Genomic DNA, 22,176 nt, shown 5'->3' on the forward strand with positions numbered 1-22,176 from the left:
AATTCCGCTCCCAAAATGTAACGCAGAGTACAAAACGTAGCGTCCCAAGAGAGCGGTAAGACTGGTCGTGGTTGCGACGAGGGTGACGCCACCCACAACGTGAACGTGTTGGCAGGTGCAACTGGCACTAGGCCGTCTGTTTACATCTCCGTTCGGCGATGTTCAAGCCAGGCGGGCCACGGCTGATCGGACCGGCAATTGGAGAACGTAGACGGGTAGCTTGAAACTCTGGCAGGCGGGCTCCCACGAATTGACCGCGCATTCTCATAATTCTCATGTAAACCTCCTGAACATACCCGAGGAGTCCACGTCTCGCGAGTGCTTTAAGCGTTAAGAATTCGTGCACTTGAAGATCGCCTCATCGAACGCCCTGACATACGGATGAGGCACGATTGAGGTGTCAGAGCCTACCCGACACAGCACTGACGCGCCGGACGGACGAGCTCTCCCACCCTCGGTAGTTCGGTAGTAGGCCGACGTAGATGAAGCGTTCACCCGGACTGCTTCACCCACCTAGAGCGAATGGCCAGTGGACACCGTCATGCGCTCGGCCACTGTCTGGGCAGCACCGAGCTGCCCACGATATCACTCTCCTTGCAGGCAGTGACCATCTAGTGCTTTAAGCAGCCCTTTTCATATGTCACGGGCAGAAGGAGCGTCCACGAGAAAGAGCAATAGGCGCGTTACAACGCATATGGACGCTCCGATATTGACGTCAACCGTCACAGCCACTAGTGGACTGATGGAACATTCAAAAGCTGCAGTGACTAATGTTGACATGACGGTGCGATCGAGGAGCATGATGTATGTGTGTATGCTGAATGGCTCTTGATCCGTCCTAGTTGTGGCTTCCCATCACAGCCGCTCCAAAGTCTCCACCAACGCCCCACTCATCCATGAGCTTCTTGACCTCGCCCATGTCTCCGCGATGAGAGAACCGGCCGTAGTGCGTGATGATGCTAGTGATGTCCTTCATCTCCGAGAAAGCCCTGGTCGTGATCGGACTTCGAAGACGCTCCGTTACCTGTTTCAAATTAGTGGATGAGACGCTTACGAGAGAGCCTTCGAAACATACTTTCTTCTGGAAGCTTGGCACATCACCCCAGCTCTCGCTCTTCACCTTGGACATGTATCTATCGATGTCCTTGCCACCTCCCTCGACGCAAATAAGACCCGGCTTGCCTGCCAGCACAAAACCGGTGAGCCCATACTCGAAGGTATACGTCACGATCTCCCTCGTCTTGTCCTTCGAGTCGAGTGAGGGCAGCCAGAACCAGCACCGACACAGAGGTCCCTCATCTCGTACAGGCGTCGGAGCGACGACCACCTCCGGCTCCTCTAGTATTAATGACTGATCCATCAGTTTAGAAGCGTCGCAAGCGGCACTCACCGAGGCCGTAGCTCTAATGTATTCTATCACGGTCATGATGTAATCTGTAGGCGCCTCCACAGGTCCCGGCATGTCTGCCAGCAGCTGCTCGAAAGCCGATCGCGTCAGGAAGTCTGGTTGACGCGGGGCTATCCTGGTTTGACCAGACACCGGGATGGCAACAGATAGCTCTATCCGCCTCGGGTCTTCTTCGTCGTCAATCGGGGCCCGAACCACAACGTTGTACACGTCAGCCGTGTCCTCTTCCGTGTCGAGTGCGCTTTGGGACGCCGAGTCGAATACCAGCTCGTCGGGCAGCGGGTACATCGCCGCCAGGAGCTGGAGGGCGGAGAGAGCTTCCGACATGTCGCAATTGTCTCTTACTTTCAATCGAATCCGTGAGAGCGATGTCCAGGTTTGAGTGACGCGCGCGATCTCCTCGGAAAAGTCGACGGTCGAAGGGCATGCTGTCGGCGACATCCGAGCTCGACTCGATGTCAGCAGGTGGAGGAGAAGGTTCGGCGTCCACGTGGGCTGCTTATCTGGATGGCTCCGTTGCCACCGCATCTCGATCTCGGACCTCCACCTAACCGGTCTGCGGTTGACGGCCTTTAGTCCTCATCTTCAGTCTTTACCCGGCACCCTGTAAAGACTTTTCCTGCATCGGGAGCTCATGTCGAGCTGACCATATGCCGATCAACGTATAAGGGTACTTCTAGCCATCTGAGTAAGCTCGCACCCCCGTCAAGAGAGCTAATTGTCAGGTGGTGGTCGTACGCGTCACGGGGCGGGACCGGAATCGCAAGCAGAGATGCGGATATTCTGGCCCACAAACACTAGAGCCCCCCCAGCAGGTGGGATAGCCATCGGATGGCAAAAAGTGGACGTTTTGCTCGTGGCCGCCGTCGTGCCGGCATGGGTGAGGTCGTGAGCGATGTATACAGCTAACTCCGAGCGTGACGAGTTCAACATTATTACCTCTGATCGCCTCAGTATTGTTGCCCATGTCCAAGCTGTCGACCAGCCCCTCGAAAATATTGACCCCGCACAGAGGCTAGTGGTCTACTGCGAGAACGGCGTTCCGGTCGCTCTGTCGGAGCCGGCAGATGTGGTGCTCTACACGCCGGCCGCGAGTGTTGCCGACCTTCTCATATACGAGAGCGACAGAGATGCAAGCTCAAGGGATAATGTGCCTGACGATGACATATTGGCCATGGTGAGTGGGATAAGGGCGCTAAAAAGCTGACGTGTGCAGCTGGTTAAATCGACAAGCATACAACGATACATCTTCCAGGACACAATACCAAAGCGCCGGTCGTGGGCTTGGATGGCGGACGTCCCGCGCAACCTCGTGTTCCTCGGCAACTCTGTGACTCGGTTTATTCGTCCTGTCTCCAATCGCGGCACGCCGACCTTCTCTCGTCCGGGCGGCGCGCGCCTACCACGCTTTGGCTGGCGCACCTCCGAAGAATGGAAGGTTGCGACCCAGATGCCGATTCCCCGGCTCCGTCGGCATGGATTCGGTTACAGGTCCGATATGGCTCACGGAGGCGGAAATGGCCATTGGAGCGATGTGACGCTGCAGCAGGTTCTGCCCATCATCTTCGTCCTGCTGTACATCTGCCGCCGATACTGGCTGCCGCTCGTGTGGCAAACATTGCTCGCCATCATCGTCATCGTGGCGTGGGCAGTGTATGAGATGGGCATCAGCGTTCTGAAAGGTCTCGCTGTCCTGTCTGGCCGGCTAGACTTCGTGAAAGCCATCTTCCTGAGGGCTTGGCACATCATTGCTAACGCTCGTCAATGGTGCGCATCTGTGGACGCTGTCATGTTCACGTGGGGCCTGGCAGCGAGGCTCGATGGTGTGCGCGAGGACAGTCTGGCGTACAAGCAGAACCTTCTCAGACTCCATGTAGGCTTACAAGGCGCCAACTGAAGCTAATCCGCGCAGATGGAAAACAACATCGGTCCCATCATCGGCGGCATCATCCTCCACACATTGCAGCCTCGATACAACCTTGCGACAGTCTTTGTGGACCCCGTTATTGCAGCCATCGACTGGCTGAACTCGTGGCCCGTGGGTTTCAAGCTGAACACGGAACTCAGCAACTTTATGAGCTCAACGCTGAGATTCGGACTGAATGTTTGGAAGGGTATGTTTGAACTATCCCCGGTGGCTAATGGCAGATCTCATCTTTCCCCGCCTCCCAGAGATGTACATGTACATGTTCGTCGTCGCTGGAACGATCGCTGGACTACTCACCTTCCTCTCGCATGCGCTGGACGCGTTCCGCCTTATGACCCTGCATCTCCGCGCTGGATACCTGTTTACGCGCGCCCTATACCGCTGGCAGATGTCTGCGCTTGGTGGTCTGTGGAATCTCTTCCGCGGCAAGAGATGGAACACACTCCGGCATCGCACCGACTCTCATGCCTACGACCTTGATACGCTCTTTCTCGGTACGCTTCTCTTCACGCTCAGTGTCTTCTTGGCGCCGACACTGGTTGCTTACTACGGTCTTTTCTTCATCATCAACGCCATCCTCGTGGCTGTGGAAGGATGCTTGAGACTCGGCATCGTTTTCGCGAAGACTTGCCCGTGGTATGAGCTCCAGCTGCGGGCCAGATTCCCAGAGGCTCTACCTGGTACGTGGCGTAGTACAAACACGGCTGACCGAGTTTAGGTGGTGTCGTGTTTGAAGCGGTCGCTCTGCCAGAGCCCAGCAGTAAACATGTCGTTCCAGTTCAGCAGATGCTTAGAGTGAAGGTACGCTCAGAAAGGTCTGCTTCGCAACTGACATGGCAGACTACCCCAAAGTCTTACGGAGAGATCCTCGCCCCCATGATGGCGAACCTTCGCACCGAGCTGGGATCTCTCAAGTCGCGCCTATAGACTCCTCCTTTTTAGAGAGCACCCCCGCTGCTCGTCACGTTTGTACTAATACCAAGAAATGCATACAATCAAGGGATCCAGTCTTATCTAATCTATTGGCGAAGCAAATTGTCCATTGTCCGTACTCATCAATGCTTGAACTTCTGGCTAATCCGCGACCATCGGTAAGGGTCGCGTTTCTTGAAGCACCAGAGGGCGATGATGGCGAGGATGATGACACCGCAGATAACTCCAACGACAACGCCCGCGATGCCACCGCCGGAAAGGCCGCCACCACCGCAGGGCAGAGCGGCGTCACAGGGCTCGTCGCTCGGGCGCTGGAACGAGTCCTTAACGCCGACGTAGTAAGGGTCGTCCTCACCGTTGGCGATCATGTAGGCAGCGATGCCAGGCCAATTGGCGTTGTAGTCAAGCGCGACTTCGTTCTGAACCCAGTCATCGCGGTAGTCCCAGAACTTGTCATTCTTGAGGGGTCCACCAACGACCGCGCCGTAGAGCACATGCGCCTCCTCCTCCGGCGAGTTGCGGATGTCGTTCAGGTTCGTGCCGCCCGATGACAGACCCGAGTGCGGGTTCTTTGGCGAGTTGGGATGCAAGCCGACCATGTACGGCACGTTCATGGGGTTCTTGCCGAGGGCGTAGTCGATCTGGCTACGCGCAAAGTCGCGGTACTTGCTCTTCTTGTCATCGCTGGACGCGATGGGCGCGTAGTGCAGCATGAGAGTGGCGGCAGCAATGGCAGGGTTCAACGAGGCCTCGTCGGAGTCGCCGTCGTAGAACAGCAGCCCACCATCGGTCATCGTCGCACTCTTCACCTTGTCGTCGACGATCGCGTCGAAGTACTGCTCGGCTTCCTTCTGCCAGCCAGTCACGTTCGCGTCGAGACCGGCATCGGCGGCAAGACCAGGACGTGCGCGCGAAACCTCGGCGAACATCACGTACAGCGCCGGCAGTTTAGAGTCCCAGTTCCAGACCTTCTGCTGAGAGGTCAGAGCGTACTGCTTGTAGTAGGAGTACGCGTCCGCGTAGTAGTCGCTCTGGTTCGTGGCGAGCGCGAGAGAGAGGGCAGCAAGGGCGAGCTCATCCTGGTAACCCGAGGAAACGTACGCGTCACCGATCTCCTTGACCGAGTCGGAGAAGACGGCATACGGCTTTGTGCCATTAGCCGTGTTGTAAAGCGTCTTGGCGTGATTCAGGAGGGCGTCGGCGTACTTCTGGTCCTGGAGAGGGGCGATCGTAGACGCAGATGACGAGTTCAGCGCCGATCCACTGTAGAGCATCGCGCCAAGCGACATGGCCGCTGAGACGGACGCCCAGCCGTCAGTGCCGGGGTGAGAGGCGTTGATAGGGTACGACGGACGCGGCGTAGGGATGCTCTGGTCGCCGCCCCAATAGCCGTTGTCTACCTCGGAGCTACCGACCTGCATAAAGAGCACGTCGTCCTTCGGGTGCGCCTTCTGGAACCAGTCGAAGCCCCATCGGAGTGTGCTGTCGAGGTACGCCGTCTGCTTGGCGTCTTCGAAACCAGTGCCCCAGGAGAGCGCACTCCATGTGAGCGCATACATCGTGAAGGTGAGCGGGAACGTGCATTTGATGTACTGGGAAGGTCAGCTACCGCGGCAAGGCGGGAGTAGGGGACTTACGTCGCCTGCATCGTACCAGCCACCCGTCAGATCGACGCCATAGTCGCTCCCATCGTCCAGTCCGGAGTCATTGCGCCATGGCACACGGTTGCCATACGAGCCTTTACCCAGCTTTCCGGAGCGCTGCGCGTCGTAGAACCAAAGCGAGTCACCGAGGACAGTCGTCCACTGGCTGTTTGGCTGGCCCTTGCTGGGTTCCGAGCCCTTCGAGGCATCCGGCGGCGACCAGGGATCGCCTGACGGCTTCAGCTGCGCCGTCGCCTGGCCGAGCTGGCCGGCCAGAAGGAGAGTGGAGAAGAGCATCGCGGAGGATTGCTCGTAGCTCCTGTCAAGAAACAGCGAAAACGCTGGGTGAGAACAAGAAGTAAAGAGCGTGTGAGAAAAGAAGATGAGGATGAAAGGTGGTGAAAGAAATAGATTAGATCAGTCCGCAGTCTGATATCGAACAGGTTTCGTCAACTGGGGGCGAAGAACGTCGTACTGGAGCAAGGGAATCAAGCTCTGGACCGAGACGCGGTGGGGGGTGGGATCCGAAGAAGCCAGAGGCCATGGCCAGGCGGCCAGGCGGCCAGGCGGCCAGCGGACCGAAATAAACAAATCAGAGTCACCTTTACCCTAGGCTGTCGTATGAATGCTCGGCCGGCCGGCCATTTGGCATGACGTAAGAGACATGCTTGCAAGAGGACGCGTCTTCCTGCGGGCAATAAAACGTGCCTTGAATGGTTTGATGCTGTCAGCAAGCGAAGTAGTGCAGATCTGTGCTGCGCAAAGCACTGCATTGCCGGGCCGGCCATATGGCACCCAATGGCGCGCGCGGCAACATCGGCGGTGCGCTAGCTTCAACAGCACTAAGTGGGGCACAGATTCCGCAAAATGTGTCCCATGGAGCCACAGCGAAACGCGCAAAGGGAAGGGAATCCTACAAGGGATCGAGTGAGTGACCGAGCATCGCCTCGTCGATCACCGGCATCAGACTGGGCCTAGCCCTACCGCCTACCGCAGCCATAGAAGTCTCTTCCCTCAAGTCAACCGTTCGTCAATACCTCACCTCGCACGATGCTGCACACCAACGTATCAGTAAAGCTGGGTCTGAAAGTCACTTATCGTAGATCCAAGTCGCATGCCCGTAGTGCGGCCCGCAGCTCAAGTCGCACAGGAAGCACGATTCCCCCCGAGATAGCTGGCATTGGAAGAAGACCTAGAGGAAGGGGCAACCCACGTCCGAGTGTGGTCCCCGTCAGCTCATCGCAGATCAGTAATGCTCGGATCTCGTCAGTCTCATCTGTGATCTTGTCCGGCCGCAAACCATTCTGTCAGGCTCAACGCTGACAAGTTACCTCTGCAAGAGCTTACATGTCTGCATCATCAAGTTGCCCAATGACTCGTACAGTGTCACTGTTCGCACGACTGGATTTCAGCTCGGATACGCACATCAAAACAGCTGCCCAGTCGGCGTCTCCCTCACTTTGGACCTCGAGAGCTCAAGCTCACCTGAACTCACCAGACTCGCCGCTGGGAGCGGATCTCCGCTTCCCACCATGCTGCGGGAGGTCAGCTATGAAGAGGTGTCTGTCTACTGTAGCTAACAAACACTATCACCTGCGCCTAGTATGGAAAGATCTCCCTGTCGTTAGCTCTGCAAGACGTCGGTGAGCAACGCACATTGACCCATACTCGATAACGCGGAAGAGGTTGTCATCGAGCACCTTCTCCGAATATCCGACACTGGCAATCAGCTTAATTCCATCCCCGTGCTAGCTCACTGCTCGCGCCACCCAAGCGCGTCAACCCAGTCGTGGCCGAGCTCGACTTCGCGCAGACTTCGGCCATCCCAATCGCTGAGCTCTGAGTCTGGCACACCCTTGAAGATGATCTGCAGTCAGCTCTGATGCCACTAAAAGGTCGTAAAGTAGCGGAGGCGCGGTGCGGTTTGGTACACGCACGAAGAATCGGATCAGTATGTCGGGTCGCGGGATGATGCTCAGTTGGCTTGAGGGCTCGAGCTGTTTCTGGTTCAGAATGCTGGGTTGTCAGCTGCGTACCGCGAATGGATGTGTAGCTAGGCTATGATCGTCTCCGCCCATCGCCATATCCTCGTGCTTACTGACCGGTACGCCTGTCGTTAGCTCTGGTCGGGAATATACAGCTCACAACGTGTTTATGCCTATTAACGCCCGGCAGCCAGCTTGTAATCATGTTCGTGCGCGTATCCGGCGGCAAGGAGAGGGTGGAGAGCACGCGATCCATGTGTGTCAGAAAGTTCTTGACGGGCAGGCAGAATCCCGTCGCCGGGCTGAGGTCGGGCCATGCTGAGCGTCAGCTCGTCCTCCTGTTTTCAGAGCATACCCGGCACGAGTGGGCTGTCGGGTTTCATCGACTTGGGCTGGGGAGCCTGCTTTGGACTGTGAGGTCAGCTAGTGTGGCCACTTTTGGAAAGCTGGAACTCACATGAGCTCGTAGAAGATACCGCTCATCTCGACTGAGTGCAGGACGTCCTCGATCACCCCATTCGGCTTGACGCGCAGGAACCACCGCAGACTGTCGTCGCTCCCCTCTGTGCCCCGAATTGGCGTGTAGGGGTATGTGCTCGACACGGTCCATCCTTTCAACGTAAGGCTGACCTCAACCTGTGATATCAGCTAAGGATCCGGACTCACTAGCTGCGTCGAGAAGTGCGCAACATCAGATTCGTTCGCGAGCATATAGCAAACTCACCGCCTTCTCACCACCCCCGTAGATCATCTCGAGTCTGGACCGATCTGAACTCGGACGAAACAGGACGCGCACAATGCTCTGGTCCTGCTCGACGACTGTGGTCAGCTCACCGTCCACGATCCATAGCTCACTCTTGACGGCGTGCTGGACGTCGCTCAGCTGCTTGCCATGGAACGCCTGAGCGTGATCCTTGTCGACACTGAACGTGCCGAGATACCCTGTATAGTCAGTTTCAGCTTGCATGCGCCTCGAACTGAAGACGTACGCCCGGGAGGAGGTCCTTTTGCGAGTTCTCTGCAGGTTAGCTAATATTGGCATACATCCAGCTTGCACAACAACCTAAGGTGACTCACCCAGTCACGCTCGCGGTGCACTTGACCTCCTTGTTATCGAGTGTACGCGCGTGCAGCGTCTGTTCCACAGTCTTCGGCGCCGGTTTCGGTTTCTCCTTCGCCGCTGGTCCGGGCTTGGGTGCCTCCTTGCCTGGTTCCTTCGCTCCGGGCTTGGCTTCGGCACTCTTAGCGCCTGCCTGGGGGTCAGCTCGAGCGCACCAGTTTTGGAGCTCACGCCAGGCGAGGGCTGCGTGTCAGCTGCTTCTAATGACTAAAGAAGCTCACATTTCTTTCAAACGCGTGCACGTCGAAGCGGACAAAGGGCCGACCCGCTATCGCGTAGTAGAACGAGTCGTTGTCCGAACTGAGGTCAGCTATTTTCTCTGTACCAGAGCTCGGGGGCGGCGTCGCGGCTGTCTCCGCCTTCACGCAAAGCCTCCCTCTCAACTCTCTGGCTCGTCATTACGTGCACAGGTTGAAATACAGGGTAGCGCTGCCTACAAAGCTTACGCACATGTACACACTGTTACCGGCAAGATACTGCTGCAGCCCGTACCGGTGCATATCGGAGGCGGGAAGACTGAGGCGAATCAGGTGCGTGGCGGGCACCGACAGCGCGGCCGTGATGTGCGCTACCGTCTTCTGCATCTGTAAGCTTGCAGTTCAGCCAAGAAAGCTCACGTCAAAGGTCTCGGGCAGAGCGCAGAAATACTCATACCCGTAGTAATTGAGCACCATCATGCGCGGCGGCGTGGCCATGGTGCCTGCTGCTCCTTGACTGGCTGGGATGGAGGATAAGGGTGAGGGTGGCACCAGATGCGGACGGCGTGGGACGTTGTCCAGAGTTTTCGAGGTGGAAGTGCGATGAGAGTGTTGAAAGATTCTTGCAGATATGCAGATGTTTGCGCGCTGACGTGCACTGCGTGCTGCACGCCTCCACGCACACGCCTCTGAATCGCAATGTTGCGAGTGTGTCGTGCGCCCGTGCACGTTGCACGCCTGTGGCCTGCACGAAGGCTGGACGCCGCCCCCTTGCGCTCCATCAAACCCTCCTTTCGCCACTTGCGCCCCTCTTGTGCCCAGTACTTTCACATCACTCCCAGGTGGACCGCGCTTCCACCAGCATCTCTATCTATGCGAATGCATGAAATCGTTACAACAACATTGATGTATCTGTATCCCTTGGGCTTATCATTTGCAGTATATTTGGGGTGGTTGCGTTAGGTAAGGATGAGGAAGTTGACCAGATGAGGGAAATCGAGAGTATGATGTCTATAGTTGTGAGAAAGAGGTCGACGTTATTTTGTCGAGAGTGGGCCCGTGCCGTTTACAATGACGGCGAGTCCCGGGGTGCCAGGGGTCGGGAAGCCATTACTGCTGCCGTTCGGGCTCATACTGTTGGCGCGCATGGGCGGCGGAGGCGTGAGGGGGAAGTGAGGACGGCGCGGGGTTGCGAGGTTGATGTTTGGAGTCGCGTGTCCGTTCGCGAACGGCGTCGCACTCGGTCTGTTCGGGCCAGATACCGTGCCCAGGATCCCGACGCGGTTTCCGAAGCCCGCCAAGAGCACGCAGTTCGAGCCACGACCCGCAGGACACAGCGGGCGGACAGCAACGTACCCCAGGGGTTGGTGCGTCGGCACGACGTTGCTCGCGCCGCCGTGCGGGAACGAGGCTCGCCCGTTCAGGCTGAGCATGCGTTCCGCTCGCCGCTGGCGCATGGGTACTTCGCCAGCCTCCCCTGTGCGGGGAGGGACGCCCGTGCGGCGTTCCAGAACCTCCAACGACGAAGTGTCCACCAAGAGCACAGAGCCGTTCCATGGCTTACGCAGATCGACGTTCCAAACTTGCCACTGGCTGTCGTCGATACCGCTTCCGTTGCGGCGCACACCCACGAGTGTGTCATCCAGCACGGCCCAACCACCGTCGCTGGCCAGAATACCGCCGAGCGGGATGACGACCGGCGACGAGTCCTCCATGGGCGTCAGGTTTTTCAGTGGCGTGAGCGGGGAGGCCGAGTCCTCGGCCGACATGGCGAGACTAGCGAGAGCCCCGAACGAGCCATTCCGCTCCATAGGCGAAGGTGGCCGGTCGTCGAGGCGGTAGCCGCTGAGTCGTCGCGTACCATGAGAGGAGACCGGGAAGTCGCTGGGTGGGGCCAAGCTGGCCTTGATTGGCGAAGGGGCAGTGCTGAGGCCGCCGGACATGGAACGCTGGCGTCCCGCAGGCTGGAACACAATGCTGGTTGATCGCATGGAAGAGGCGCTGGCGAGCGTCTCATCCAACGCCGATCGCCGGACGGGCTGACAGCGGCAGAACTGGGTGCGGTCCTTGTTGGCAACGCGGTCGATGAACACTTGCGATGCGGTCGAGGCGATAACGAAGAAACCCTGCGACGACTGGGTGCCGCAAGTAGCGCAGCGGGTGTTTCCGGGAGCAGCGATGCTGACCTCCTTGATGGGCTCACTAGCCTGGTGCACGGCCGCAAATGGCTCGCCGTAGGCGTCAAAGACGTCGACTCTACCGGATCGACGGCCGACCACGAAGAGCTCCGGCATCCTGTCCTGCCACGGGATGGTGCAGCGCGAAACAGAGGTCACGCGGTCGCCCAGCGGAAGAGCGGTGCCGAGCGGCAGAGGGGTCCATCCGCTGTGATGCTTGTGCCAGATGTTCGTGCCTTCGGCGTTGCTGATGACAACAACGGACCCATTCTCGGTCGCGAACAGGTCGGCACGGCACGGTAGCAGCTCGCTCTTCACGACCGCCGGGATGATCTCGAATGACCGGTTGCCAGCAACGACTTGGACGCTGCCGTTCGAGATAGCAACCAAGAGAGCGGGGCAGGTGACGCGTCCGGAGCCTGACGTGGGGCTTGGGCTGCTGAACGGATCGTCTGAAGGAGGGACGTCCTCGAAGGCGACAGCAACGACTCGGTCCGAGCACTCAGGCTGGAACAGATTTGTGACGCTGATGCTGTCCGTCTTTCCGTCCTCAGGAGTGGCCCAGATCTGAACCAGACCGTTACGGGTTGCCACAGCAACATAGTTGTTGTCCCGGCTGACCGCAGCCCCAATGGCAGGGCTGTCCTTCAGGGAGGTGTCGACCGTCAACATCTCTCGGGTGCCCGACGCGTGATCGTCGTCGGTGAAGCGCCACAGGCAGATCGAGTTGTCGATCCCGATCGAAACGGCGAGCTTGCCGTCTGGGCTGGCTGCGATCACATCGACGTCGAACTCGTGACTGGCTGGGAGCATGTAGACGCTGATCGACGAGTTGGCCTTCGAGCTGCGGTTGCCTTCGTCATCTGACTCCTCGTCTGATCCGTGGTCATCGTCAGGGTGTTTCAGGTGGTCACGCTGAACTGCGAGCTTGTCCGAGTCCTTCAGCAGGAACCTCAAGAGACCGTACAGTGCCAGAGGGGTCGAAAGAAGCGGAGCGATGACAAACTTGAACAGGTGCCAGACAGGGCGGATGTCGAATGCTCGTGCAGGCTTCAGGGGATCAAGCATGAGCCTGATGTCTGAAGGTTCCAGAGCATGTCCCGGGCGTGGGAGCACCACAATCGACGAGGGTGGCATGGCGATCCGAACCGAGGTCAGACCCTTGGGATTGATCGCTCGCCAGAGCTCTTCGGACGGCGTGATTGAGAACAAACTGCTGGCGGCTGTGGCAAAGGTGGTCGGTCTAGCCGAGAGGGCGTATGATGAAGTCGCTGTCGGGACGTAGCCGTAGAGTGCCGCGGCCGGGTTGATGCGTCCACGCTCAGTGTACCAATAAATGATACCAACGGAAGTGAGCAGGAGAATCAAGCTTCCGCTCTTGGCAACACGAGCACGCAAGATCTTGCGCCAGTTGATGCGCGCCGCCCGTCGACCAGCGCGACGCTTTGCGGCGTCCTCCTCCCGACGCTTGGCTTCCGTGGCTGACAGCCCACCCTTGGAGGCGAGCACGTCGGCGAGCTCAAGACGCTGGGCGTCGATCGACAGAACGGTGAGGAAGAACGTGTTGAGCATGAACCAGTCGGCGATAATGACGACTGCGGCGAAGATGCAGAATTCGCGGACCGGCTGCAGGTGCACGCAGAGCGAGACAAAGGCCAGGATGAGCAAATCCGTGCAGGACGTCAGGAACATGGTCCCTCCGACCTTGCTGAGACCGATACCGATACGCTCGGGAACCGAGTGCGTGAAGGGGACGGAGAAGACAGCTCTCGTAAGAACCGACATGTTTTCGACGCCGACGACGACAATGACGAAAGGCAGGACGTAGGTAGGCAGCACAGTCTGGCCCTTGCTCCAGCCCCATCCTTTCCAGCTGAGGTCGTTCCAGCCGAGCACCGCGAGTACGCCAGACGACATGAGGGCCGAGCAACAGAGCTGCACGATACCAGTGAAGGCGAGACCGATGGGCGAGTGCACCTTGGTAGCGTTTCGTGACAACTGGTAGAGCAGACCCGCGAGCAGAAGAGCGTAAAGGACGAACACGATCCGTGGCGTTTTGTTTGACTTCGGGGCGGGAGCGGTCGGCGGCGGAGTCGTCGAGAACTGGCAATTGTCAGCTAAGAAAACGTCCCAGCGAGCTTACAGAGACTAGCGTCGAACTGTTGCCAACGCCTCGGGGCCACGACTCAGTGAATACCTCTGCCCCAAGAGGCGCCAGCACCTGCGCCAGCTTAGCGTTCCACTTATCCTCGAAGACTTGTCGGTCGCCTTGGACGTGAAACGGGACGGCGACCGTCCGATAGATCGAGTTGTACTCCTCTGGACTTCCCCAGAGCTCTGCGTGCGCGGTCGTGCCCTCTGCGCCGTCGGGGCTGATTATGTAGCAAGGTCCGTCCTCTTTGACTTGGCCGTTGTGAGGTATCAGATGCCTCACACAGCGAGCGCCGTCTTCCCACTCATCCGCCAATCTCTGCACCTGTCTCAGCAGACTAACGCCCTCTCCGTTCTCCCCGTCCAGAACCTCTCCCACATCTGCCCAGGCTATCCGAAGCACGTCGATCTCAGGCGTGTTGGCTGAGGCTCCTGCTGAGCATGACTGGGCAGCGACCCATGCTCTATCCCCCTCCGGCGCCCACCATGGTCCCCACTCAACGTTGGGAAGTAGCGGTGGCGGGTCGGGATAGAAGGCGTCCTGGATGGGTCGCCATGATGTACTCGCGGTGGTGCTGCAAGGTATCGGAGAGGCGGGGTGGGCGGATGGGGCATCGAAACCTCGTTCAATGAAAGCTGCGATTGAGGGATAAAACAGTGTGGTCATCACGAAGCAGTCGATGAGCAGTGTTCGGATCTGGGGGATTAGCTCGCACTTGAGGATGGCTGATGCAAAACAAGGTGTGAGAGGCAAGGGGCTCGGGTTACAGACAGTGGCCGCGCCGAGGTTCGCATGCGCGGCAAACATATGCTTCGCCGCTTGTCACTGTTCCTCCGCCCTAGCAGCGAGGGATGAGCAGCGCTAGCTGCATCGAGCAGCGGCCAGATGTGGGGAGGATGTAACCCGGACGTCGAGTCCGAGACGCGAGGCCCAGGCTAATCGAGTTGGATTGAGTCACGGATCACGGACTCGGCATTGAGAGATAAGGCATTGCGGGGAACGGGAACGCACCTGATTCCTGGCACAGTGCTCTCCGAAGCGCTTGAATGCCTCGCGGATGACGGTTCGCGGGGAAGAGAAGGAGCGAACATTCTGCTGGAAGGTCTTTGTGGATCGTCGTCTTCTCGGTCGTGCAGCGGGGCCGGCACTGCTAGCGCTACTGCCGCGCCGATGGCGGAGCGAGTTGGTGCCGAGCCACGACATCAGCGCATTGGACGGCGAGCAGTGTGGAATGAGTAGCGTTCGGCGGTGTGGATGCGGCGGGGTGGCGATGTGTGAAGTCGGGACGAGGGGATAGTCGGTTGCAGGGGGTATCGAAGGCCGTCGAGGGTGAGGGGTGAGGGGTGAGGGGTGAAGAGTGTGGATGAGTGTGGGGTTGGAAAGAGCAGTGGTGGTGGTGGTTGCAAGGTCGCGGCGAGAGTCCGAGTGTGTGAAGATGGAGGATGGAGGAATGGAGGATGTGCGTGCGGTCAGTGTGAGTGAGTGTGATTGCAGGAGGGTTGCCGTGCGTGACGGCTTTCGCAGAGCCAAAGCTGCAGGCAGCCATGCAGCCTGGATGGAGGCTCAGGTAGCTCAGGAGCCGCCGTTGGTGCAGGCGCGCGTGAGTGAGTGAGCCGTCCCTGTGTACCTGACTCCTGGCTGGGCTTGAGGCTTACCTAGCGTCTCCAGCCAGGATGCAGCAGCCATGCAAGCGCCCCGCGCCGTCGTCCGGGCGCTGACACAAGGCGGCACTATGGCACCAGGCTGCCAGGCATCGAGGCCGCAAGGCCCAGGCAGGACCGACCTGCGGAATTTGACTAGGACGATAAACTCGACTAACACGCGTCCACACGCTCCATTCGATCCATTCTGCATACCTTGAAAGGCATCCTTGCTTCCGACCCTGTCATATATTACCTGCATTAACCCTCTGCCCCTCAAATTCTTATCCTCCGGACTATACCCTTGCCTCCGGTTCACCGTACCATCCAACGGACATGCCGACATGCATGAGCACACGGATATGTCCGCAGTCTCCGTCGCCGGCGCGGCGCCCGGCGGCCAGCTAAACCTTCTCTGACCTTCCCCCACGCCTGCTGCGCGCGTTTGTAGAGTTCTTGACATGCCGAATAAAGCCCTCTTCTCGTAAACGTCGTCACAGGCCCATATCCAGTCGTTTCCACATTTCCCTGGGCTTCATCCATGCGAACTTAGCCGCCGGCCCAGTTCTCAATTGGCTCAGCCTCCGGCCTCCGCGCTCCGGGAGACATGCTCCCATGCCTTATCGTAAGACCGGGCATCTCCTAATCTCCTCCTCCAGTTGTCCGTCGTCTTCCCCGCCCATCCCACCAATTCCAGCACGCCGGCTTGCACGCCGTGGACGCCGTGGAATGGCAGATCTCTCCCACTAATCCTGGCCTTGTCTTATTGTTCTGCATGATGTGCACAGTGCTATAAGAAATGGGCGACGCCACGACGCCGTCGGCGCACTGCGCGCGGCGCTGCTTCAGGATTGGATGCTCTGATAGCAAAGCTGGACTTTTTGAGACGTTGATGCGTACAGTGTGGGTGCAGGTGCTGCGGCCAGTAGCGCAATGTGCCACCGCGGGGCTGCGTGCGCCGGCAGCGGTTGGCTGGTTGGCTGCGCTGCATGCGCTGGCTGAGCTTTGGCTGGCCAGAGAATGGGCGCAGCGCTGGATGAGAACTCGACTAGCGCTGATGCTAGGGCGACGTGCACGACGCCATCAAGCGCCATACGCGCCAGCCAGACAGCCAAACCCTTGCCACCCAATTGCAGATCGCGGAGACGCCCGGGCCCTCCGGTCTGGAGAAGCGACATACCTGTGCTCCTCGCCTTCTGCTTCACCAGTACCTTCCTCACTGCTCCGACACGCTGGCGCCGCCCTCCGTGTTCTCCGAGCCTATGGCTGGCTCCACATTCCAGTTCCTGGCCAAGGCAAGCCATTGTCTCTCCTCCTCATTGCCTCCCGTCCAGCGCCCAGTCAGCTCTTTCAACTGGGCAGGCGTCAGCTCCCAGGACCCCGCGCTGACGGATATGAGACGGGCGTACAAGTGGTAGGCGTTGTGGTGGAATTGGTCGAGGATGAGCCGTCCGCGGCGGGCCGTGTCGTCGGGGATGGAGCCGTCATCGGGCTCGGTCGACATGGCGATGTCGTCCTCGTCGTCATAGTTGTCAAGCAGAGAGTGCACGTCCGCGTCGCGCAGCAGGCGCGCGTCCTCCGAGTCTTCGAGCTGGATCCCGACGCGGCCCCGGCCTAAGGCAAAGTCACAGACCCCGACGCACAGATGCCACATGCTTTCGAGGAGCTCGAACACGACGAGCCACATGCCCCCTGAGCGGTTCGTGGCCGTGAAACCGACTGTGGTGGCTCTCACACCGCGCGGACTCTGATCGAGCAGCACCAAGCTTCGGTACAATCCCAAATCAGCGAACGAGTAAGTCACAACCCGAGTGCTTGGTTTCTTGCCAACTTCAGGCTGGCACTGCAGAATGGGAGGCGGAGACTGGAACTTGTCCAGTGAGCGCACGTCGATGTCGCCTAGCACGGACAGCACGTCCGACATGTCAATGAACATGTCGTAAGCGTCAGTGTGAGACTTGTACACCATGTCGCTGGTTGCTGCGGTTAGTTGAGAGCACACATCTGAAACTTACTGGCCACCCATCCGCCCGTTCTCTTCTTGATGTCGTCGGGGTCCATGAGTCCAACATTGCCCAGCAGAACCGACGGCCGCGCGCCATTATCTAAAGCTGCGGCCGGAGGGAGTCCCATAGCCCAGATGCACCAAGCAAACGCGCCACTAGTAAGGAGTGGAGGTGGTGAGTAGATAAGCTGTTGTCAGATCCTGCATACGGAGCTACTCACTATACGCTGGCCGGCCAGCGATGCCTTGTAGACCGTGATGAGCTCTGGGCCCATCATGCCAAGCAGAGCGGGCATGTATGTGATCGGGTGCTGAGGCTAAAGGTCAGCTTTCCGTGAGAAGCATTCAGCGTGATACTGACGCGTATGCGTTTGCTAAGCATGCCCGCAAGCGTTTTGGCGCTCTGGGGTTCTGGAGCCTCCCGGTTCTTCGCCTTCGAATTCGCCCACACTTCGTCCAAGAGGGCTTTGACAGCCGCCTTGTCTGTTCCGTCATCCTCGAAGGGGTCGCTGACACCCTCGAGACGATCGTAGAGATCCTCCAGAGGACCCTCGAGTTCAAAGACGTCGGTGCCGGTTGCTGGCGGCGCTGTTAAGTCAGTCTGACATGACCTCAGGCAAGCTTAGAACCTGTGACTGCTTCACCGGCCAACACATCGCTATTTATGCTCACCCAGTACGACACCCAAGGTTCCCATCCGCCTTCCTCGACCCGACTCTTGAGCTCTTGACCGGAAAAGCCCTGCTCCCGGAAGTCCGCAGTGTGTAAACGTGACGAGGTCCTGATCGCGCTGGTGCAGACCAGAGGGCAGTGAAGTGTGCTCGATGCGCCCGGGCGGAATGCTGTCTGCAACGTCAGCATGAAGTGGGCTGGCGAGATGGGCGTGAGGAGACAGATGTCGGAACCGTCGGCGTTCTTTAGCGTTTGTGAACTCACCATCGAGGGAAACATAATACGACACCTCCTGGCCCTTCAAGTCGTGGAAGTGCGTCAGAAAGAGTGCCGCCAACGGCGGCAGGCGGGGTAGGTTGGACATGATGAAGAGGAGTAACGATGGAAAGCAGAATGTTGAATCGGCATAATATGGAAACAGCGGCAACTGGGCCGTGACGCAATCGCGTCGATGGGACCGAGCTAACCGGCCAGTTCCATCGGCCGACGCGTACCCGCGTTTCAACACAGTCTTCTTTCACATTCACTGCTGGTCTTCGTAGCTGTTCACAATACATGATGCATCTGCTTCTACTGCACTGCTTCCGACCGATCGCATGCACACATGCTCCTAATGAGCGCACAATATGGGAACCTAACGTGGTTCCATCGTCTATTACGTCCAGATCGACGTCGCTTAGGCAAAGTACTGAAGGTTAGCTCTCGTCAGGAATCGCTAGACTCACGTGGTGCTCCTTGGCCTTGCGGGCCTGAACCTCGAGGATACCGCCCATGAAGTGCTCATGCGAGAGCTGGGTCGCGTTCTGACGGAGAGCAAGCAGCATGTCAGCGAAACCCCATCCACGATCACCTACCATTCCAGCCTCGACACACACGGCCTTGAGCTGGGCACCGTTCATGTCTTCGGTTGATCGGGCGAGCTCCTCGAAGCTAATTGTCAGCCTGGGATATACTCGTCGAGGAAACTCACTTGACTCCCTTGTGGTTCAGCTTACGAGCGTGAATCTGGAGAATGCGTTCACGCGCGGACTCGTTGGGGAGAGGGAATTCGATCTTGCGGTCCAATCGACCAGATCGGAGCAGGGCCGGGTCAAGAATGTCGATACGGTTAGTGGCAGCGATGACCTTGATACGCTCGTCACTTGAAAAGCCGTCGAGCTGGTTGAGCAGCTCAAGCATGGTACGCTGGACTTCACGGTCACCAGCTTTGTTGCTGTCGAAACGCTTGGTTCCAACTGCATCCAGCTCATCGATGAAGATGATGGCAGGAGCCTTCTGCTTGGCAAGCTCGAAGGCATCACGAACAAGCTTGGCACCGTCACCGATGTACATCTGCACAAGCGACGGACCGGCAAGCTTGAGATAACAGGCGTTTGTCTGAGCAGCACAAGCACGGGCAAGCAGCGTCTTTCCGGTTCCCGGAGGGCCGTACATGAGACATCCCTTGGGAGGCTTGATGCCGAGTGTCTTGAACTTCTCGGCCTGCTGCATGGGGAGGACACTGCGGTCAGTCTAAAGAGCTGGAAGGGGACTTACATAGCCTCCACCAGTTCCTCAATCTGCTTGTCCAGACCACCAATGTCGGTGTACGTCTCGGTGGGTCGCTCGTCAACCTCCATCGCCTTCACTCGCGCGTCGTACTCCGCGGGGAGCTTGTCCAGGACCAGGTAAGAGTCCTTGTTGACACCGATAAGGTCTCCCGGCGTCAACTCGTTGTGAGGGACCAGACCAATAATCGGGAGGAACACAGTCTGGAGTCAGATAACATCAAATGCTCGCGCACCCACCTGTCGCGTAGATGTCTTGATGACGGCACACTTGGACTTCTTCGCGTTCTGCTCGTTGTGCGCCGCTCCCTCCTGAGCCTCGGCGTCGACGTCGAGAATTTCCACCACCTTCGAAACGAGATACGGCAGCACTTTGTTCTGCTTGATCTTCGTCATGTTGTCCTGGATCTTCTCGACCATCTGCTCACGCTCATGTGAGAGGCGAAGGTTCTCCGCACGAAGCATCTTGACCTCATTGTCGATCATCCTCGTCTGCATACGAATCTCCTGCGCATCACCCTAGCTCTTGTCAGCAACTGTTCAAACTTCATGACTGCGATAGCTCACCTTCAGGACGTGTTCCGGGATGTCGTCCCAAGTCTCCTCCGGCTTCTCCGGCTTCGCCTCCTTCATCTTGACATCTTCGCCGGCGGCAGCCTGCTCGGTCGCCTGCCCGGGCGAAGAAGGAGACTCCTCCTTGCGGTCGTTGTTCGAAGGCTGGTTGGGGGGTACAGGCGGTTCACCTGCAGGGGCGGACATGGTCGTTCGTTGGAGGTCTTGATGATCAATTCGCAGCTAGGTCATCATGTTGCTCGATGGCGACAGGGAGTGCGGCCAGCTCATGGCGGAGGCAAATGCGACTCGTCAGCGGGGGCGGCTCAAGTTGGTTAGTAATACAATTCTAATGAGAGGCAATTGTTCTATTACCATCTAGCGCCGGATTAAGCCACGCCACGTGGAGTGACGTGCATCATTGATGGCAGTCCTCAAAGTGGAGGGAGGTCGGGGTTGACTGGACTTCTGAACTGCTTTCGTCTCCAGCTGCAGACTTCACACAAGCTCAACAGCACCACCCTTGCGTGCGCATCCGCGACAAGGTGACATGAAGTTCTCAACTCGAAACGCCTTCTACCTCCGAGCCTCGAACTATCGGATAGTGCCATTGTTCTTGTACTTGGACGAACGACATGTGGACTGGATGTCGGATCGTGTGCTCCAGCTGGTCATCGCAGACCTCAAGGATAAGTGAGTAGCCACAACCACACCTATGCACTGGCCTCCATCCATCCTGCACACTTTCCAGCACTTTTGCATGCTTGTCATGACATCCTTGACACTCTGGCATGCGCACAGACTCACTCAGCAAGCATATGCATGCACTTGCTGTTAGTGAGAATGGCCTTTGGAAGCTGACAGTCAGAATGAAGGATCTACTGACAAAAGAGCGCTACGACAAGAAACACAAAGTCCACGTAGAGCGCGGAGGTAAGCTGAAAATGAGACTTGTGAAGCTCACAACAGACACATACCAGTACTGCTATTTTCTGCGCAAAACGACACGCACGGAAGTCGTCCTGCTGAAGGCAAGCAACGACACTGCGGTAGTAGCTGACCGTTAGAATAAGACGTATTCTCTGCGTGCGCCGTCTCCGGCCCCAGCTCCCGAGCCCGACGCGCCACGCGTAACGCGAAAGCGCAAGCGAGCTAGCATCAGCTACAATGAGGACGGCGAAGAGGAGGTCAACATCGAGGAGGATGAGGTTCTCGTTAAGGACGAGCCTGTGACTCCTCCGGGTGAGCCAGCGGACGATACCGCCCCGCCAACGGCGATTGAAGCAGAGGCAGAGGAGGACCCAGATGAACGCGGAGAACTCGACATTAAGCAGATGAAACCTGACGTTTCTCTCTCGTATCAAGGCAAGTATGCAAGGCACGGAATAATCTGACTCCAGGCTTCGGTACATCGTCGGTACAGCTGGTCCTTATCATAGAGCCGTATCCGCCTTTGCCGCCCAGTCAATACGCTCCGCCGGCGTCACGGCTGTCGACGCGCAGTGCGTCGCTCGCGCGCTCTCGCAGCAGGACTGGAACCCTTCGGGCGAGCAGATACACGTCTGCAACCCCTGCACCGCCGCAACGGGGCCCGACGCCCTCGATGCGCAACATGCGAAACGCTTCCCGCTCTGTGTCCGTCGCTCAAACCCCAGGGCCGTCGGCGTCAGGCAGGGGTTGGAGCGCGACGCCAGGCCCGGGCGCCTCTGGTGGTGGACGCAGTGCGACACCATTGTTCTACCCCGCTGATACGTCGTACGATCTCGACGAGGAGGACGAGGAGGCGCATGAGGAGTACACACAGGCACTGCGGGAAGGGCGCCTCAGGCTCCCGAGTGTTGCTCCGAGAGAAGACGAGGACGAGGACGAGAATCCAGATGATGTCCCTGATGGCATTGAGAAAATGGGCGAGAGAATGATGCTCAGTAGTATCATCGAAGAGGGCGTTGTTAGAAACTACGGAGGCTGGGAGGAGAGGGCTGAGGGGGAAGACAGCGACGTTTTGGGTAGGCAAGACCCGGAGTAGCTTTTACAAGTGTAGCCCGATCAACATTCAATGTAATAACTTGGTTCCTGTACGACTAAGAGTAAAGCGATAAGACCGGACGAAAGGATACGTAAGTAGTCAGTAAATCCCGTTGTGCTTCAGTTGTTCGGTGTTCAGAGCACGACTATGACACAATGCATTGCATTAACTGCGCAATCCTTGCTATAATGC

General features: G+C 58.1%; 8 protein-coding genes across 8 annotated transcripts; 2 read left to right on the top strand and 6 right to left on the bottom strand.

Annotated features, from left to right (window-relative positions):
* Positions 1–838: 838 nt before the first annotated feature.
* On the bottom strand, positions 839–1,735 carry A1Q1_00891 (uncharacterized protein; the record flags this gene model as incomplete). The annotated part of the gene is made up of 1 exon (XM_014325514.1): positions 839–1,735. The coding sequence occupies one exon, from the start codon at positions 1,733–1,735 to the stop codon at positions 839–841; it is 897 nt and encodes a 298-aa protein (XP_014180989.1).
* A 568-nt stretch (positions 1,736–2,303) lies between these two features.
* Positions 2,304–4,262, top strand: A1Q1_00892 (GPI anchor biosynthesis-related protein; the record flags this gene model as incomplete). The annotated part of the gene is made up of 6 exons (XM_014325515.1): positions 2,304–2,585; positions 2,664–3,233; positions 3,321–3,522; positions 3,581–4,015; positions 4,054–4,136; positions 4,176–4,262. 6 exons carry the CDS (start codon positions 2,304–2,306, stop codon positions 4,260–4,262), a joined length of 1,659 nt encoding a protein of 552 aa, XP_014180990.1.
* Positions 4,263–4,390: 128 nt separating this feature from the next.
* Positions 4,391–6,208, bottom strand: A1Q1_00893 (endoglucanase E-4 precursor; the record flags this gene model as incomplete). Its single annotated transcript, XM_014325516.1, has 2 exons — positions 4,391–5,860; positions 5,906–6,208. 2 exons carry the CDS (start codon positions 6,206–6,208, stop codon positions 4,391–4,393), a joined length of 1,773 nt encoding a protein of 590 aa, XP_014180991.1.
* Positions 6,209–8,240: 2,032 nt separating this feature from the next.
* A1Q1_00894 (uncharacterized protein) lies at positions 8,241–9,711 on the bottom strand (the record flags this gene model as incomplete). The annotated part of the gene is made up of 8 exons (XM_014325517.1): positions 8,241–8,307; positions 8,354–8,532; positions 8,621–8,838; positions 8,886–8,914; positions 8,974–9,149; positions 9,238–9,403; positions 9,467–9,591; positions 9,634–9,711. 8 exons carry the CDS (start codon positions 9,709–9,711, stop codon positions 8,241–8,243), a joined length of 1,038 nt encoding a protein of 345 aa, XP_014180992.1.
* Positions 9,712–10,250: 539 nt separating this feature from the next.
* Positions 10,251–14,208, bottom strand: A1Q1_00895 (uncharacterized protein; the record flags this gene model as incomplete). The annotated part of the gene is made up of 2 exons (XM_014325518.1): positions 10,251–13,493; positions 13,534–14,208. 2 exons carry the CDS (start codon positions 14,206–14,208, stop codon positions 10,251–10,253), a joined length of 3,918 nt encoding a protein of 1,305 aa, XP_014180993.1.
* A 2,190-nt stretch (positions 14,209–16,398) lies between these two features.
* A1Q1_00896 (endopeptidase) lies at positions 16,399–19,350 on the bottom strand (the record flags this gene model as incomplete). Its single annotated transcript, XM_014325519.1, has 7 exons — positions 16,399–17,139; positions 17,409–17,498; positions 17,549–17,766; positions 17,860–18,157; positions 18,585–18,662; positions 18,714–18,789; positions 18,830–19,350. The coding sequence occupies 7 exons, from the start codon at positions 19,348–19,350 to the stop codon at positions 16,399–16,401; spliced, it is 2,022 nt and encodes a 673-aa protein (XP_014180994.1).
* A 41-nt stretch (positions 19,351–19,391) lies between these two features.
* On the bottom strand, positions 19,392–20,165 carry A1Q1_00897 (26S protease regulatory subunit 6A; the record flags this gene model as incomplete). The annotated part of the gene is made up of 3 exons (XM_014325520.1): positions 19,392–19,568; positions 19,647–19,925; positions 19,974–20,165. 3 exons carry the CDS (start codon positions 20,163–20,165, stop codon positions 19,392–19,394), a joined length of 648 nt encoding a protein of 215 aa, XP_014180995.1.
* Positions 20,166–20,508: 343 nt separating this feature from the next.
* Positions 20,509–21,984, top strand: A1Q1_00898 (uncharacterized protein; the record flags this gene model as incomplete). The annotated part of the gene is made up of 4 exons (XM_014325521.1): positions 20,509–20,651; positions 21,115–21,327; positions 21,398–21,460; positions 21,513–21,984. The coding sequence occupies 4 exons, from the start codon at positions 20,509–20,511 to the stop codon at positions 21,982–21,984; spliced, it is 891 nt and encodes a 296-aa protein (XP_014180996.1).
* Positions 21,985–22,176: the final 192 nt, after the last annotated feature.

The sequence above is a fragment of the Trichosporon asahii genome (genome assembly GCF_000293215.1).
Source record: "Trichosporon asahii var. asahii CBS 2479 unplaced genomic scaffold scaffold00038, whole genome shotgun sequence".
Classification (NCBI taxonomy): domain Eukaryota; kingdom Fungi; phylum Basidiomycota; class Tremellomycetes; order Trichosporonales; family Trichosporonaceae; genus Trichosporon; species Trichosporon asahii.